The sequence below is a fragment of the Leguminivora glycinivorella genome, chromosome 4, assembly GCF_023078275.1.
Source record: "Leguminivora glycinivorella isolate SPB_JAAS2020 chromosome 4, LegGlyc_1.1, whole genome shotgun sequence".
In the NCBI taxonomy this organism is placed as follows: domain Eukaryota; kingdom Metazoa; phylum Arthropoda; class Insecta; order Lepidoptera; family Tortricidae; genus Leguminivora; species Leguminivora glycinivorella.
Genome location: NC_062974.1, coordinates 11,280,591 through 11,296,019, shown reverse-complemented (window position 1 = coordinate 11,296,019; position 15,429 = coordinate 11,280,591). Strand labels below are relative to the sequence as shown.

General features: G+C 35.9%; 2 protein-coding genes and 1 long non-coding RNA gene across 6 annotated transcripts in view; 1 reads left to right on the top strand and 2 right to left on the bottom strand.

Annotated features, from left to right (window-relative positions):
- LOC125225345 overlaps positions 1–3,985 on the bottom strand; it is an 82,216-nt gene extending 78,231 nt beyond the window's left edge. The window contains exon 1 of one of the 2 annotated variants that reach the window (XM_048129011.1): positions 3,727–3,985. The gene's annotated coding sequence lies outside the window, so the exon portion shown is untranslated. The remainder of the gene's footprint in view (positions 1–3,726) is intronic. The other variant, XM_048129012.1, reaches the window with a different exon arrangement.
- Positions 3,986–5,308: 1,323 nt separating this feature from the next.
- LOC125225661 lies at positions 5,309–10,167 on the bottom strand. Of its 3 annotated transcripts, XM_048129475.1 has the most exons (6): positions 9,665–10,159; positions 9,149–9,331; positions 8,727–8,997; positions 8,337–8,408; positions 7,993–8,201; positions 5,309–7,651 (listed from the first exon to the last, which is right to left on the bottom strand). In XM_048129475.1, exons 2-6 carry the CDS (start codon positions 9,215–9,217, stop codon positions 7,637–7,639), a joined length of 636 nt encoding a protein of 211 aa, XP_047985432.1. In that variant the 5' UTR covers positions 9,218–9,331; positions 9,665–10,159; the 3' UTR covers positions 5,309–7,636. The 3 variants fall into 3 exon arrangements, with proteins under 3 accessions (XP_047985432.1, XP_047985431.1, XP_047985433.1); XM_048129474.1 differs by having other exon boundaries at positions 8,727–8,962; positions 9,149–10,167; XM_048129476.1 differs by having other exon boundaries at positions 9,135–10,151.
- A 124-nt stretch (positions 10,168–10,291) lies between these two features.
- LOC125225485 lies at positions 10,292–12,564 on the top strand. The gene is made up of 3 exons (XR_007176988.1): positions 10,292–11,521; positions 11,656–11,779; positions 12,176–12,564. It is a non-coding gene; the product is annotated as an uncharacterized LOC125225485 (long non-coding RNA).
- The last annotated feature ends 2,865 nt before the right edge of the window (positions 12,565–15,429 follow it).

The following is a 15,429-nucleotide window of genomic DNA, read 5'->3' as shown; positions in this document are numbered from 1 at the left end:
GAGGGTCTTATGTTTGTTTAAAAATCACGACTTAATTGCGCATAACATATGTACTTGTACCTACTGCTGGTATGTATCAAGTTATTGACATCGAATATCGGAAGCTTGGGTTTTGCCATTGGATTCGAGCTGCGCTGTTGTATCGATGTACTACTTCTCGCAATGCCTACAAATACTGTTTGGCAGATTGTCAAGACACAGGTTGTTTAGTCCTAAAACGTCCTAAATCCTTAATAGGCGCTTTAGTAAATCTAGGTGAGATAACGTTTGGGTCGGAATTCGGCCGAATACGGTACATGCTAAGCGACGCGCAAAACAAAACGTTGACGCGTACAGAGAGCCACGACAACAATAGAGCTAATTGCTTTAATATTGTACTACAGGGGCGTCTTAGACAATCACAGCTTAAGTATCACGGGCTAATGACAAAAAACTATTTAATTGTGAGTATTCATTGTGAGTCATTACAGATTTTAATTACTAATAGCTGTACAACAACAGAACACTGGTATGGTAACTATGGTATGCATCGTGGGAGCTTAGCGTGTTGTGTTAAATAAGTCATCATATTTATAGGTTTGTGATCTATTTATGCAAAATTAATTACCTATTAGTAATACAACTACAAGGCCTACAACTTTACAACATGTACTAGTACGCATGTACACATTATTTATTTGTATGTATGTAGCGTCTGACATAAACATGACTAAACATTATAACATATCAATATCCCAATTGATGGGTATTAAATAATCTAAACAACATAATATATCGAATTAGCCGCAGTCGCAATTACGCTTCCTTGAAAGACCTAATGATTATCTCAATCAAACCTCTTATAAAAAACAAATAAATTACATAATTTTCATGCTTAAAACATGTTAGATCATAGTACCGTGAAGTAGCTGTTCGTGTGTTTGCATGCGTTTCCTGCTGGCGATGATGCGCGGGTCGTGTCACGCGCGTCCTCCGGGGACCAGGGTGGATCCGTGAGGTGCCCTGGCCTCGGCTGACGTCATTCCAATTACTCGTTTACCTGCCTTTGTTATCAATAGGAAGAACGATTTCAAAGATAATATAGATTTATTTAAACGCCATATTGTTCTTTAAACGGTCCAAGCTAAATTGTAGCAGACTCATCTTGGCAATTATCGCGATAATACACTGGTATCAGCATTGTTTCTCATTTGAAGCATGATTTTTAGTTCGGATTTTCAACGGATTGTAAGTCCTATAGGTAGTCGAATTGTTTGCTGTCCTATATTTATAAAGCCCGATCTTATTTATCGTATATCTATGTACCTAATTCTTTAACACATATCTCTATAAGCTGAGCTGCCTGTTTAAATAGTATCACTTGATTTATGAACTGAAAAGACAATAAGTGTAACATAATCGCTCTAAGGAACATTTTCTAAAAATAATGACATTATTCCTAGTATATGGAACACTTAATTTGAAGATAACATATCTAAATCGAGTGCGATGAATCTCAGTAAACGCATTTACTGTTATCTTAAAAGCATCCGAGTAACCTGCGAGCGTCAAATTTCATGTTCTGGAGCCAAACACTAAATTGGCGTTGTTAGATACGCTATTGCGGATCACGACTTCTATTTTTTATACCGACGGTGTAGTAACCTCTGTATAAGAGATGCTTCTCAATTATGTACATTATTTAAGAACAAATACATAAATTGACAATTCAACACATAGACCATCAAGTAAATAGTGGTTTAGGCACATCGGAAAAAATGACAAATCAAAAGAATATAATACAGAAGCCAGAAAAAGAGAGCTATTGCTATTTGATTTGAAAGAGCAGTACCGCAGTTTTGCATAAAACAGTCTTCAATGTAAATCTTATTGCGAGACTTTAGGCCATAACTCTCTCCATTGATTACTAAATAAGACATAACATCACGGTAAACTATCTACGCGAATGCTAACATGGGAGCGGTGAGATAATGCTTATTACCCGCTTATGCACCGCGCTCGGGTAAGTATGTCACCGGGGTCCCGCTAGGTGCACGCACTGCGTCTGCGACTCGACATTGTCGACTTGCCCACTACACTGTTATGGGTGTGTTCAGATGTGAACATGCGTGTTTTTGCAAATTTGATGAATCGATTTGAGAACTGACCAATTATTTTAATGATGCAGAATAATCGTGTGAACTTTTATTTATTTAGCTTGTTATGTTGGGCCGGTCGTTACAAACATGGTAGTAAGTGAGTGAGGTAACTGTAAGTAATGATATATTGAAATATAATGAAAACCTTCCTTTTGCTAGTATCCGCGAATCGCTTTCAAGGTGCGTTATTATGTAATTAACTTAGTTATTGCGAACACTGACAGACTTTTTAATTTTGATAATAGCAAACGTTTATTATAGAGCTATATGAGTAGAGAAGTGCCTACTTGAAGTCCAATGACACAAACAACTCTTATTGATATTCCATTAGTACCTGAGACAGTGATGCTGTTATGTCGTTCACATTCACATCACTATGACGCGTTACGCTATGTCATGTGGAATTCGACATTCGAAGTTTTACAGCTACGTTTGAATACGTATAGGTTTAGGTCACGCATCGCCGTCGGTGCTTCATCAACCTGCTTAAAACCTAACGGGTTGTTCTCAAACTTCAACATGTGACAGATTACTCTTATATGCATAAACGAGTTTCCGAAACACCGCGTCAACTTCGACATTCTGACATGACTCATGCTTTCGAGGCTTTCACACGGTCCATACACCATCAGTGTCAGTACATTCAGTACTCGTAAACAGTATGACGTTACATTATTTTTAGATTATTCATAATCAATTAATAATTATTAATAATTTAGTGAATAGCGAAGAAGAGAAAACTTAATAAATTCAATGTTTTTATAGCTGACAACGTCTAGGCTAGGTAACATTTTCCATGCGTGTAAAATTTTACATCCCTGTGGTAACTGGGCAGTGGTAACACTGGTAACACTGCACCATGTAATAGGTACCATATCATAACGACCATAGCCAAGTTACCATTTTGTTGGGGACGATGTAATCTTTATTATGGTCACTTACATATTTTGACACATGTATGGGTAAAGGTTTAAGTACAATTAATGGCAGAATTTTACGTTAAAGGAAATATTCACTAAATATTTTCAATGTTTTTAGAATCAAATATAACATCAGTCATTCATTACAGTGATTGATATACTACGTAATAAATAACTATTAATGTCATATATCGGCAAATATGACATAAGTTCAAATTATTCAAACATGAAAAATGCTAACGATTGTTGCTAAACTTTGCACTTACTTGCGAACAAGTACCGGACTTGTATAATTTTGGAATAATCATAATCATACTACTTTATACCTACCTACATAAAAGCACCATCTCGTGACTCGGTACTCAACAGCATCCACTTTACAAAACCGTTATATTGCTAAAAGGTATGAAGTTATTAATAACGTAATCATACGAGTATAACAGTCTTGTCTTTTAGGATCGTTGTTATAACTACCATTAAAATAATACATATTCAGTTTCAGTGCCAAGTTCACTGGGCAGTGCTCGTTGATGTCTTTTGCATGCGAATTTTAAACTGCATTTGAGTAGGCAACTTTCAACAACTCAATTAAACTTATAGACCTTATCTTTAGCTTACTAGTCCTAGACATAAAGATCATAATAAGCCTTAATTAAAAATGTTATTACCTTTGTATTCACGTAAAAAGCACAGCACCTCACGTTTACCGCAATTTCATTCAAACGTAACGTCTCGACCAATCACTTCACTCTGACAGTTTCCGTTACCAACTCGCAAAACAATCGTGATCTAGTTAAATCGTTTTCAGTCAGAAATAATAGTCCTGTTCGGAAATCGAATCTGGGACACCGCGCAAGGAACCGCGCAGCCGCGCACCGCTACAGACTCGCTCGATGTGCGCCTGAGTTGCACTTGAGCGTTGAACTGGTGGGACAATCCTGCCGAGGCGAGAAGGCTTTCCGCTCGCACTGAGCGCCACGGAAACTAGTTTTCTTCAAACTACGTCGGTTTATCCGATACGCCTATATAGAAGTAAAGTAATTGTAGCGCAAAGATGAATGCGGGCAATGGACAGCAAACCGCAAAAGCAGTTCGGAAACTGTGCTGTGGTCGCCGGCGGCGCGAGATAGCTTAATTGATCGTTCGATGATCGCTATCTTCTAAACATACGGTTACCGTGTTGTTTCAAACTGAAGCACATGTTGCGATAGTCATAAGTAGGTACGTATTATGTTGTGTAGCCTGACTAGATACTAGTCCAGGGACTTATTTTACAGTCTCCTCTGACAGGTTTTATGACATGTATTGATTATTATTAATAGAGAGGTGAGATGTTTGAAACAGATTGCCATAAAATATACCGATTAATATTTCAGGAGAGCAAAATCTACTTCATAATCATGTATGCGGTAGCTTCTGCAGTTAACGTATCCTAAACCCTAGTAGCATTTTGAGTTGGCTGTTTGTTGGGCCTTTGTCCACCTTTAGGTTGGCCAACCGTCCGGCGTGTCACCCCTAGGAATAGAAGGACCAACGATAGAATCAACAAGGGGCCAACTACGTCGGGCCAACTGCGTATTTATAGAAGAGGCCCTACCGTTGGCTAAACGTTATTTATTCAACTCTTAAACAAGTTGGGCCCACGTTGAAGATCCTACGTAGGGCCCTCACTCGATTTTCCTCGTAGGGCCTTTGAAACATATCCGACGAAGGCCCTACCTAATAGTTACAGCTGTTGGCCCTCAGTTTATTGTGCATACATAGGGCCTTTCAGGTAGTAACTTCGGAGGCCCTACGGAATGGTAATAGCTGTAGGGCCATCACTTGATTATCAACGTAGGGCCTTATAAACATCTCTGTCGGAGGGCCTACGTTAGGGTCTCTCAGGGTGTCTGTCCACTGGAGCGGAGCGAGGCAGCGGAGCTGTGAGCGAGGTAAAAATCTACCAATAGAATATCAGGAGCGGAGATTTTATGATATTCAATTGGTGGATTTTTACCTCGCTCACCGCTCCGCTGCCTTGCTCCACTCCAGTGGACAGGCACCCTGAGAGACCCTAACGTACACAGGCACCCTCAAGCGATTCCTTCGGAGACCCTTTGTCGCACCTTAATTTAGAATTGTACCGACCTAATTCTCATACAAGTTGTATGAACATTAGGTCGGTACAATTCTAAAAGTGATAAGGAATTTCAGAAAATGGGTACATACAACCAATTAGCGTAAGATGTTAAAATAAATAGGTCTGTATCAGTTTTATGACTATAATTAAGTTTAAAAATGTGTACACCAGTGTGAAATGACATACGTATTAAAGAAAGAGTACAACACAATACAATAAGTACACAGGTAACAATTTGGTGATAACAGGTGGTAATAGGCTACTTGACCCTTTTTAAAGTCTCTCTTATATTATTAATTACTGTTCAATGAACCGAAAAAAAATATTGCCATATTTTATTATGACTTGAAAACCGCAAAAAATATTTTCAAAGTATACTTTTAATTAATCAATCAATCTGTTTTGTTATTTAATAAGTTGCCTGCTGAACTTAAAACAATAAATAATACACAAATATTTAAAAATAAATTAAATGCTTTTTTGGAAGAGAAGTGCTTCTATAAGGTAGAAGATTTTTAGTTTAATAATTTAAATTGTTTTGACATAATGTATAATATTAATGGAATTGTAAATATGAATAATCTATATTAAGATATTTTATTGTTAAGTAATGTAAATATTGTATGTTATTTTCTTTTGTATATTTGTTTCATACACAATCATTTTGTTAATGAATAAATAACTATGAACTAACTATGAACTATGAACTAATTAATCAGGCAAAAACATCAGCCATGTTAGTCTATAGATTATCTGTGTTTGTTGTCATTCTGCTGGAAAACAACATTTTCTAACATTTAAATATAAGGCACAAATGTCATTTATGATTCGACATAGTTAGGTTGGAATCCTATGACGTCACTACATCGCCGATAGCGTTTTCAGTGTCCAAAATTAAAAAAAAAATCATTTTTAGTCAAAAATACGTAGGTAGTCAACATACACTTTTAATACCTCATGCCTATAAATATTGGTTTCTTAAGTCAAATTCTATAGAAAACAATTATTTATTTTGCCAATATTGATATAAGTCTAGTAGCCTAAAAAGGTTAAAAAGTTACAATTAATACAATTAATGGAGCCTTACTCGTCTTAATTAAGTATAAATATATACTTCTATTAGTCTTTGGCCATACCTAATAGTATAATACAAAGGGTATACCTACATACAAAAGAGTCATCATTATCACAAAAGTTGGGTAACAGTAAACATATTTTGTGCAACTGTGACGAGATGTAAAAAAATCTGTTTGTGCCGTGACTAACTTTATATATGCCTAATTTGCTACTGTTGTAAATAAATCTGATTTTTATGTGGAACCAATGTTCCACATAAAAATCAGATTTATTTAAGAATTCCTATATTTTGCAATTATATAGGAATCAGACTTCGGACATTTTTTTATCTTCTTAATGACTACAATATCAATCAAGTTCTGTTAGTATACTTTTTAAAATCTGATGGTCTTCATATTCCTGATTAACAAATCCAATTTCGGTTCTAAGAGATAATATGAAATTGGTTCAGATTCACTAAGGACCGCAATGGAGGACGGGAAGCCCGAAGAGCCAAGCAGTAGCAAACCCGCTGTTACAAAAAAAATAAAAAAAAACGAAGTCTAGCTCGTAAGACAATACAAATCAAACAAGAGTTACGTTTACTCACTTCTCTTTCCAATACTGAACATGAATCACTCTTAAGTGCAGATCATTACGGTACAATTGACGTAGCTTTTAATTCAAATATTCCAATTGATTACTATACCAAAGAACCCTTAAGAGATATTGATGTTCCATCTGATTCAGATGATAATATTAATTCTTTTCTTGTATTGTGGTCTAAGAAACATAATTTAGGTCACTCTGCTCTAAACGATTTGCTAAAAAAGTTGCAACCTTGTCATTCTTCTTCACCGAGGGATGCACGAACGTTATTAGAAACGCCGCGTAATGTAAACGTTACAGATTGTGCTGGTGGTTCATAGATATGTATACTTTGGCCTTGAAATATATCTAGTAGAAAGAGCTTCTAAAGGCACAACATCTAAAAACCGTTCATGCAACGAAAAATGACACAAAGAGAATATTCATTTTATCAGTAACACAGAGGTGGTTTAGATCAATCTCCCGACAAGCAGCTATTTATTGTAGCACTTTATTACGGGGAATCAAAGCCCAACAATGCTGCTGTATTTCTGCGTCCCTTTGTAGAAGAATGTTTACGGTTAGAGCAGAATGGTTTATATGTTAATGGAGTAAAGTTTGAATTTCAAGTAAGTTGTATAATAGCAGATGCACCAGCTAGGGCATTTATAAAATGTATCAAATCCCACAATTCCTTGCGCGCTTGTGAGAAGTGTCAACAAGAAGGTGTATATATTGGAAGAACTATGTAGCCATATTCATCTGAATTATTTCTTGTATCACAGCATCAGTAGCGTTGGTTGCAACCTGGTTCAACCGCACTGCGTCTATAAAAGATGTAAATACATATGCAATTAGCTACGTAATTTCCGTAAATTTTATTAAATAATGAGACAGCTGGGGTCAATTGGGGCAAGCAAGATTAATCTAAATTGGAGGTTCATCCGTTCGGGAGCTACGATGCCACAGACAGACACACACACAGACAGACACGTCAAACTTATAACACCCCGTCTTTTTTGCGTCGGGGGTTAAAAATACCTCAAACCAGTATGAGCAAAATACAAATTGCATTATACTAATTACACATGGCCTTGCCATAAGGACCCTCCAGCCATGGATGGTCACATTATGACAATGTAATAACTAATAATAATAAATGACATACCAAAAGTTTTCTGTTCTCGGGAGCTGCATTTATCCACTTTTCAGTATCAATCAAATCCTTGCTGTCCTCACATGGCAATGTTCTTTCCCCTGGCAGTGAATGTTCCATCGAGACAGAAGATGATCGCACCCTATTTAATATTTCATTCTGTGCGATTTGCATCTCTTTCAAGTCAGCTTCAATTCGAGCTAAGTGCTTAGCTATGACATCTGAAATCAATATAAGAATATAATGTTAGCAAATATTTACTTTAGGTATGCAAATATACAACTGGGTAGTAAGGTAAAAATGCAGATGTAACTTCTAACAGTTATGAATGACACTAAGAGTTTAACTCCTCTCACCTAAGGCTTGTGAATTTGGCTTCTCATTTATAAAAAATGGTGTTATTGTAAAGTCTAGGTTATCCAGGCCACCTGAAAATAAAAAGATTTTAGAGAAAGAGAAGAGGCTGATTTTTAAATTAGGTGATCATAATTAAGTAGTCATAAATACTATTAACCTACTTATCCTTAAAAGACCATATTCTTATCAAGTCTTAAACAGAATGAAACTGCAGACTGACTCATAAACGTTTAAAAGAATTATATTACTAGTCATGATGCATACTTGATGCAAAAACTCACAAGTTTAAAAATAATGATAATCTATGAAAATCATATCATCATCCTAATACATGCCATAAAATATTTATTTTTAACTTATGTTGGGTGTAGGTAGTAAAACATACTCACTTGGACTTTGCAGAAGCTGTGACATTTCACTGTCTGTAGTCTTTGCAGAGCTTTCCTTGAAATCTTCACGTTTGCTCAGATCTGTATCATCATCACTTTTGTTCAGTTCTGTATATACCGGCCTAGAGTGTTGCTTTTGGGATTTTGAGCTAACAGGTGTAGATTGCACCGAAGAAGTTACTTGCTTCCGATAAGTCCTATTTTTTTCACCAGTATAAGCCTCATAATCATCATCACTATAAACAGTAGGTATGTTTATTTGATTTTTCACCTGTGAAAGTAATCTCTTGTAATAATATGCCTTAATACTAGTTTTTTTTTGTAAGTTGTGACAAGATATCTCAATAACACAAACATCTAAAAGTAATTTTGTTAGCACAGATACAAAAGTGCCACGAAAATACAGACCCTGCTGAACTTACTTGGCTGCAAACTTGGTCATCAATTTTTGGGGCGGCCACAGACATCGCTGCTTCCCGGGTGTCAGCCATTCTTCAGCAAACTCAACGACGCTATACATGCCGCTACACAGAAAATAAGGGACGTGCCTCGCTGTGTAGACCCACACTATTGTATTGTTAGAGGTTATTGTCATGTATCACACACTAAAACCGAAAAAACCCGTTAATATAGTCGAAAACACATTATTAACACGCGACGCCATGACGCCCATGACCGCCATGTATTAAACGTGCACACGCGATTGTACGGAGCAAGGTGACGCGTCGGATGTACATGTGAATAGCAAAAAACTGCAATTTGATTCGCGTCATGTGGCGTGTAATAATGTATTTCCACCTTAATGTTATTCATTACAACTTAAATGAAGGCACCATAATATATCATTGATTACTCATTACGCAGAAATCATAACAGAGCACACTATATAGATACTTAAAATAACATTCGTGGTAGCCAAAAATATCATCTTGACTTACCTGATCACTGAATGTTGACGCCAAATACGAGAAATTTCCCTTGCTTTACATCACATCACCAAAGAAAATACACCGGTGCCGATGCAATGCAAGCGACCAAGCCACCATTCAGCGCATGGGCCGAAAAGGAAAAATGAAAGAAAGCAGTGTTGCCAGGGCCCTGAACTCACAAGTCACATTTAGTTTCCCTAAAAGTCACCATTTTACTGACCAAGTCACCTTTTTATAGTATGGATAGGTAAATTAATTTTATGAGAAGAAATAAAAAAACCCGTATGTATATGTGTCACAATTTAACTATACAGACCTTATATGATTACTTTTCTTAAAATCTTACACTTTGATCATGTTATTTGAGTTTGATTGGATAATTTCATTAGTGGTAATTTTTCGCCTATTTTCTTAAATTACTTGACACATTTTTTTTATAGATAGTTATAAAAAGCTCTTTCATTTGATATTATAACACAACATAGTTCAAAAAACTTTGATTTTTGATTTTCAATTTTACCTCGCAAAAGTGGCCCCCATAATTAAATTTTCTTAAAATTACATGTCCGTTTTTTTTTGAGTCACAAATTTCAAGTTAATCGGTTCAGTAGTTTTGGAGAAAATTGGCTGTGACAGACAGACAGACAGACACACGAGTGATCCTATAAGGTTCCCGTTTTTCCTTTTTGAGGTACAGAATCCTAAAAACGAAACTTTTTTTACGAAAGTGAGAGTGAGAAGAGAGTAAATCCATCTCACTGTCACTTTTATGAAACAATTCCAATATAAAATGTGAAAATTTCAAAGGGATACCCTGTAAGAAATTCCTAATTTATTTGCTTCTACAGTTAACAATATTGTCCTTTTATTCGAAAATGTTTGAACGATGTATCAAATGTGAAACGTTATTCGACTTAAACGTGGCCTAAACGAAAATATTACTTTGCTAAATGAAAATTGTCCAATAATAGTTCGAATAATTTGCACAGAAGCGAACTAAACCGAACCAAGATTCTACATAAAACGTTATTTGACCAAAAGTGACAGCTATAGTTTGATTATTCTACTAAATGGCATTCGGCGAATCGTTGTCGGCGAATCAATAATAGGCTAAAAAAAATATCGGAGAATCACTATAGGTGTAGCCATTTATTTAAATAAAAAACTAAATCCTTATATAGTTTCTTTTTGACCCAGTGGTTGACTGGTGGAGAATGCTTTAAGGCATTAAGCCCACCATTTGTACTTATTTTTTATGTGCAATAAATAAATATAATATTCAGTAATGTCTTTAGAATTTTTACATTACGTAAAATACTCTAAAGAACTCCAAGGAGGGCTAAAAGTCACCAAAATGGTGACTTTTGGAACCGTCTAGCAACACTGATTAAGGAAGGGCAGGGCGGGGCACCATTATCGCGTGTTGCCAATTATAAAGAAAAATGTTGGGTAGTATAATATAGAGCCCTATAACGAGAAAGGCAGTATATACAAGTATTCCCGACGTTTGGACCGTGTAGATTATAATTATACACGTTTATAATCTCTCACGAATCAGAAATGTAAAAGTAAAACTCGTGCCACATTATAGTCTAATGAAATATTGAGTGGCAACACCCAATAAAATGTCATTCTGACATTGATAACTTTGACAAGCTACTCAAGCTCTCTAGCTAGCTAGTCTTTGTTGAGTTCATGATGATATTCGTGATATTTTTGCCGTGATATGCAAATGCAAACAAAAACAAGGGTCAGAGTATAGCAAAAGGGGCCCGATTCTGGGACTTAGAAAAATTTGTGAAGAATTTTTTTTTGAAGAAGAAAGGGAAAACATGGAGTGTCTAGAAGTGGTGTCCAAATTTGTAGGTTAGTAGAGCATAATAATTTGATACTTTTGTTTAAGTATATCACCAATCTACAGTTCATTAAATACTTATATCTTTCGGTCCAATCTATCTTTTTTAAATGATGGAATTTAACGGTGTATTTATTGTTTTCAGGAAAACTCGACGTTTCTGAAGAAAAATAAGTTCTTTTGGAAAATCTTGGGATGCTGAAAGACTTGCTGATTGAAAAGATTTGCTTAGTCAAAACAAAATTTAGAGAAAATATCGTCAATGACTGGTAAATATTAAACTGAATTCAGTAATTGTCTTTTTCAAAAATAGATTAGCATAGGTTACCTACCTAATTTGACTATTATGTTGATTCACTTAACACTCAATTTGAATTTTTATTAAATGGACTCGCTATAATACATATAATTAATAACACTCATAGATTTATACATATATAGAATACAACCAAAGTTAGGATTATAGTTATTGTATACAGGGCCAAAATAATTTTATTGTTTGTAAAACCTACAGTGCTTATAAGAATGTATTGGGTTTATATAATACAAGACTTGCTTGTTCTTAAACTGAATTAGCTATCAGACCATACAATATATGGAGCTGTACTACATGTCCTATAATGTATATGTAAATGGTGTTTATATAATTTAATTTTTCCTTACAGATATCAGTTTTTCTACATTGAAAAGAATAAATATTGAGGGAAAAGCTAACCATGGTATCTTCTGTACTCCAGGGAAGAAAGGATCAGACAAGCCCACAAGATAGAGCTAATCTGGAGCTCAGCAAAGAGAAGAGTCACAAGCAAAAATTTTGGCATACCAGCAGCTGACCTTGAAAAACTTATTCAGGAAGCTTTTGACAGCATAACACCAGAGCTTTAGAAGAAAATGACTCATCATGTGCTCAATATTGAAGCTCAGTGTAAAACCAGAAACAGAATAATGGAAGAACTTGAATCGTTTATTTTAAGTGTGTTTAATGATGATGACTCTGACAGTAGTTCAGAATCAATGGACGCTGAGTTTCTAGAATCCGATTTTGATTATAGTTCCTAATAAAGTACAAAACCTTCTTAATTTTACATAATTTTAAATTAAAGGAAAAATGGAAAAATTCACATATTATTTGCAGATAAAAAATAACTTCTTAATTTTACTTAAATTTTTCCTTGCACAACATAATTATTAGGCTCATTCACTACAGAGAGTGCTCTGCTCTCGGTCAATCGGTCAAATGAACTAGTTGGTCTTTTAGTTCCTTTAGATCGGTGGTTATTGGGAGTCAGGGATGATTTAGGTCTGATACATTTCATTCCAGACTCCTTTTACATATGATATTTTTCCAATCTTTGGTAACTGAATATAATTCCAAGTTTTAGTACCTATAATATTATCCAAGTTATATTTTATATAGAAAATATTTAATTTTCCTGCATAGATTTAGACCTTAAACATTCCTTTCATCTCTTTCACACTTGTGCGAATGGCATTTTTACTGTTTCGTTCCGCCTGTTATCCAGTTCACTCGGTCAAGCGCTCTCCGATCCCACTGAACTATAGGACCTAATAAGGACCGATTAAGACCGTGCAAGATTTAGTTCCTTTCGGTCATTTATGGGATTTCATTCCTATCAGTACTTAGCTCATGACCGACACAAGCCTACAACGTATCAGCATTGCGATACAACGAGCAAATGTCTCCAGCATCCTTGGTACAATGCCTAAATGGCGTAGCTATTGTAGACTAGGCTAGTTCTTAATTTCATTTCATTATGATTTTATTTATTATTGTAGAGAAATAAATGATTATGACATTTTACTTCATGACTTTTTATTCTAATAAAATATTTTTTTCTATAAAGGAGAGCTGGTAGCGGCCTGCATTATATGAAAACATTATATCCGATCAAACTATTTTTAACCCCCGACGCAAAAACGAAGGGGTGTTATAAGTTTGACGTGTCTGTCTGTCTGTCTGTCTGTCCGTCTGTCTGTCTGTCTGTCTGTCTGTCTGTCTGTCTGTCTGTCTGTCTGTTTGTCTGTCTGTGTGTGTGTCTGCCTGTGGCATCGTAGCTCCCCAACGGATGAACCGATTTTGATTTAGTTTTTTTTGTCTGAAAGCTGAGTTAGTCGGGAGTGTTCTTAGCCATGTTTCATGAAAATCGGTCCACTATGTCACGGTCGGGGGTTTTTTCAAAATTTTAATTTTGTGGTTAGGTTATTATTTAGAATCTTTTGATTAGGCTTTTAGTCCAGTGTGTTTCCTGTTAACTAAATCTTGTAAGTGAAATTATATATTGCGTGACGAGTTTCGACTCGTCTTATCCGTATTGACGAGTTCTTTCATTATATTTGGTAAGGGTCTGATATGCTGGAGCTGGAAGGTCTGAAAGGCTGGACAATCCTACGATATTCCTGATTGGTTAATCCAACCTAGTAAGGCCATCGATAGAGGTTTGTGGGAAATTACACAATAAACCTTGTGGGCTGGCCAACTGTAGAAGCTGTTGGCCCACTGTTGTCAGTTTGTAGAAAATATTACGTTGGTATTACATCGTTGGTCCATTGCATTTTAATGGTACACTAAAGCTACAAATTCATCATTGGTTACCCAACCGTAGAGATAGTAGGGCCATCGTTAAAGGTTTGTGGGAAATTACACAATAAACTTTGTGGGCTGGCCAACTGTAGAAACTGTTGGCCCACTGTTGTCAGTTTGTAGAAAATATTACGGTGGTATTACATCGTTGGCCCATTGCATTTTAATGGTACACTAAAGCTACAAATTCATCATTGGTTACCCAACCGTAGAGCTAGTAGGGCCATCGTTAGAGGTTTGTGGGAAATTACACAATAAACTTTGTGGGCTGGCCAACTGTAGCAGCTGTTGGTCCACTGTTGTCAGTTTGTGGAAAATATTACGTTGGTATTACATCGTTGGCCCATTGCATTTTAATGGTACACCAAAGCTACAAATTCATCATTGGTTACCCAACCGTAGAGGTAGTAGGGCCATCGTTAGAGGTTTGTGGGAAATTACACAATAAACCTTGTGGGCTGGCCAACTGTAGAAGCTGTTGGCCCATTGTTGTCAGTTTGTGGAAAATATTACGTTGGTATTACATCGTTGGCCCACTGCGTATTTAACCACAATATATTTTCGTGGAATTTAATGCGGTTAGCCCAATGTTCTACCTACGGTAAAAAATCTTCGTTAGTTATCCTACCGTAAAGCTAGTAGGCCCAATGTTACACGTGTGTGGGAAAAACAACAGAATCTCTATGCGGTAGGTCCAATGTTGGGGCTTTGTTGGTTAACCGATTATCATCTCCCAACAATAAACCAACCGTTGGCGAGGACACCCCAACGATAAATGCTACTAGGGAAACTGCTTTGAGAAGGGTAACAAATCAATAGCTCTTATGATGGTACATATATCATATATCTGTATTCTATCTGCATTGGCCATGGCTTTAAAAATTAACGCGCAATGATTTTCTTTCATCGATCGAAGCACTAAAACTGTTTTTCTCATCTCGGAATTCATTGAAAAGTTACTTAAATATCAATAAAACAATTACTAATAAAGACTCTCTGGCATCTCTGCATATCCGGATTTTCCCAAAAGCAACAACTGAATTTTCCTGTTACTCCGGGCTAGAAACCGAAATTATTATGGTAGGTTTTCAAGATCTTAGGCGAATTTTCGAAATTATGTATTGTGATAATTTCAACAAACACCAAAATCGCAAATTCGACAAGTTACAGATCGTATATATTAAGTATGTCAATGTCAGTTCCGATCCAAACCTTATCGATAAATTTTGACGCTTATTAAAATAGAATAGGCCAGAAAGTCGACAGGAAATCTCAACTCTGGTAAAGTTCTTCAAGATCTCGTCAACATTATAAAGA

What these genes read in the sequence shown, in the direction of transcription:
- LOC125225661 (XM_048129474.1), bottom strand. Translation starts at nt 9,321, where the DNA reads ATGACAATAACCTCTAACAATACAATAGTGTGGGTCTACACAGCGAGG. An exon ending in ATGACCAAGTTTGCAGCCAA is followed by an intron (nt 8,963 to 9,148) that starts GTAAGTTCAGCA and finishes TACTGTTTATAG; the next exon opens with TGATGATGATTATGAGGCTT. An exon ending in ACAGCTTCTGCAAAGTCCAA is followed by an intron (nt 8,409 to 8,726) that starts GTGAGTATGTTT and finishes TTTTATTTTCAG; the next exon opens with GTGGCCTGGATAACCTAGAC.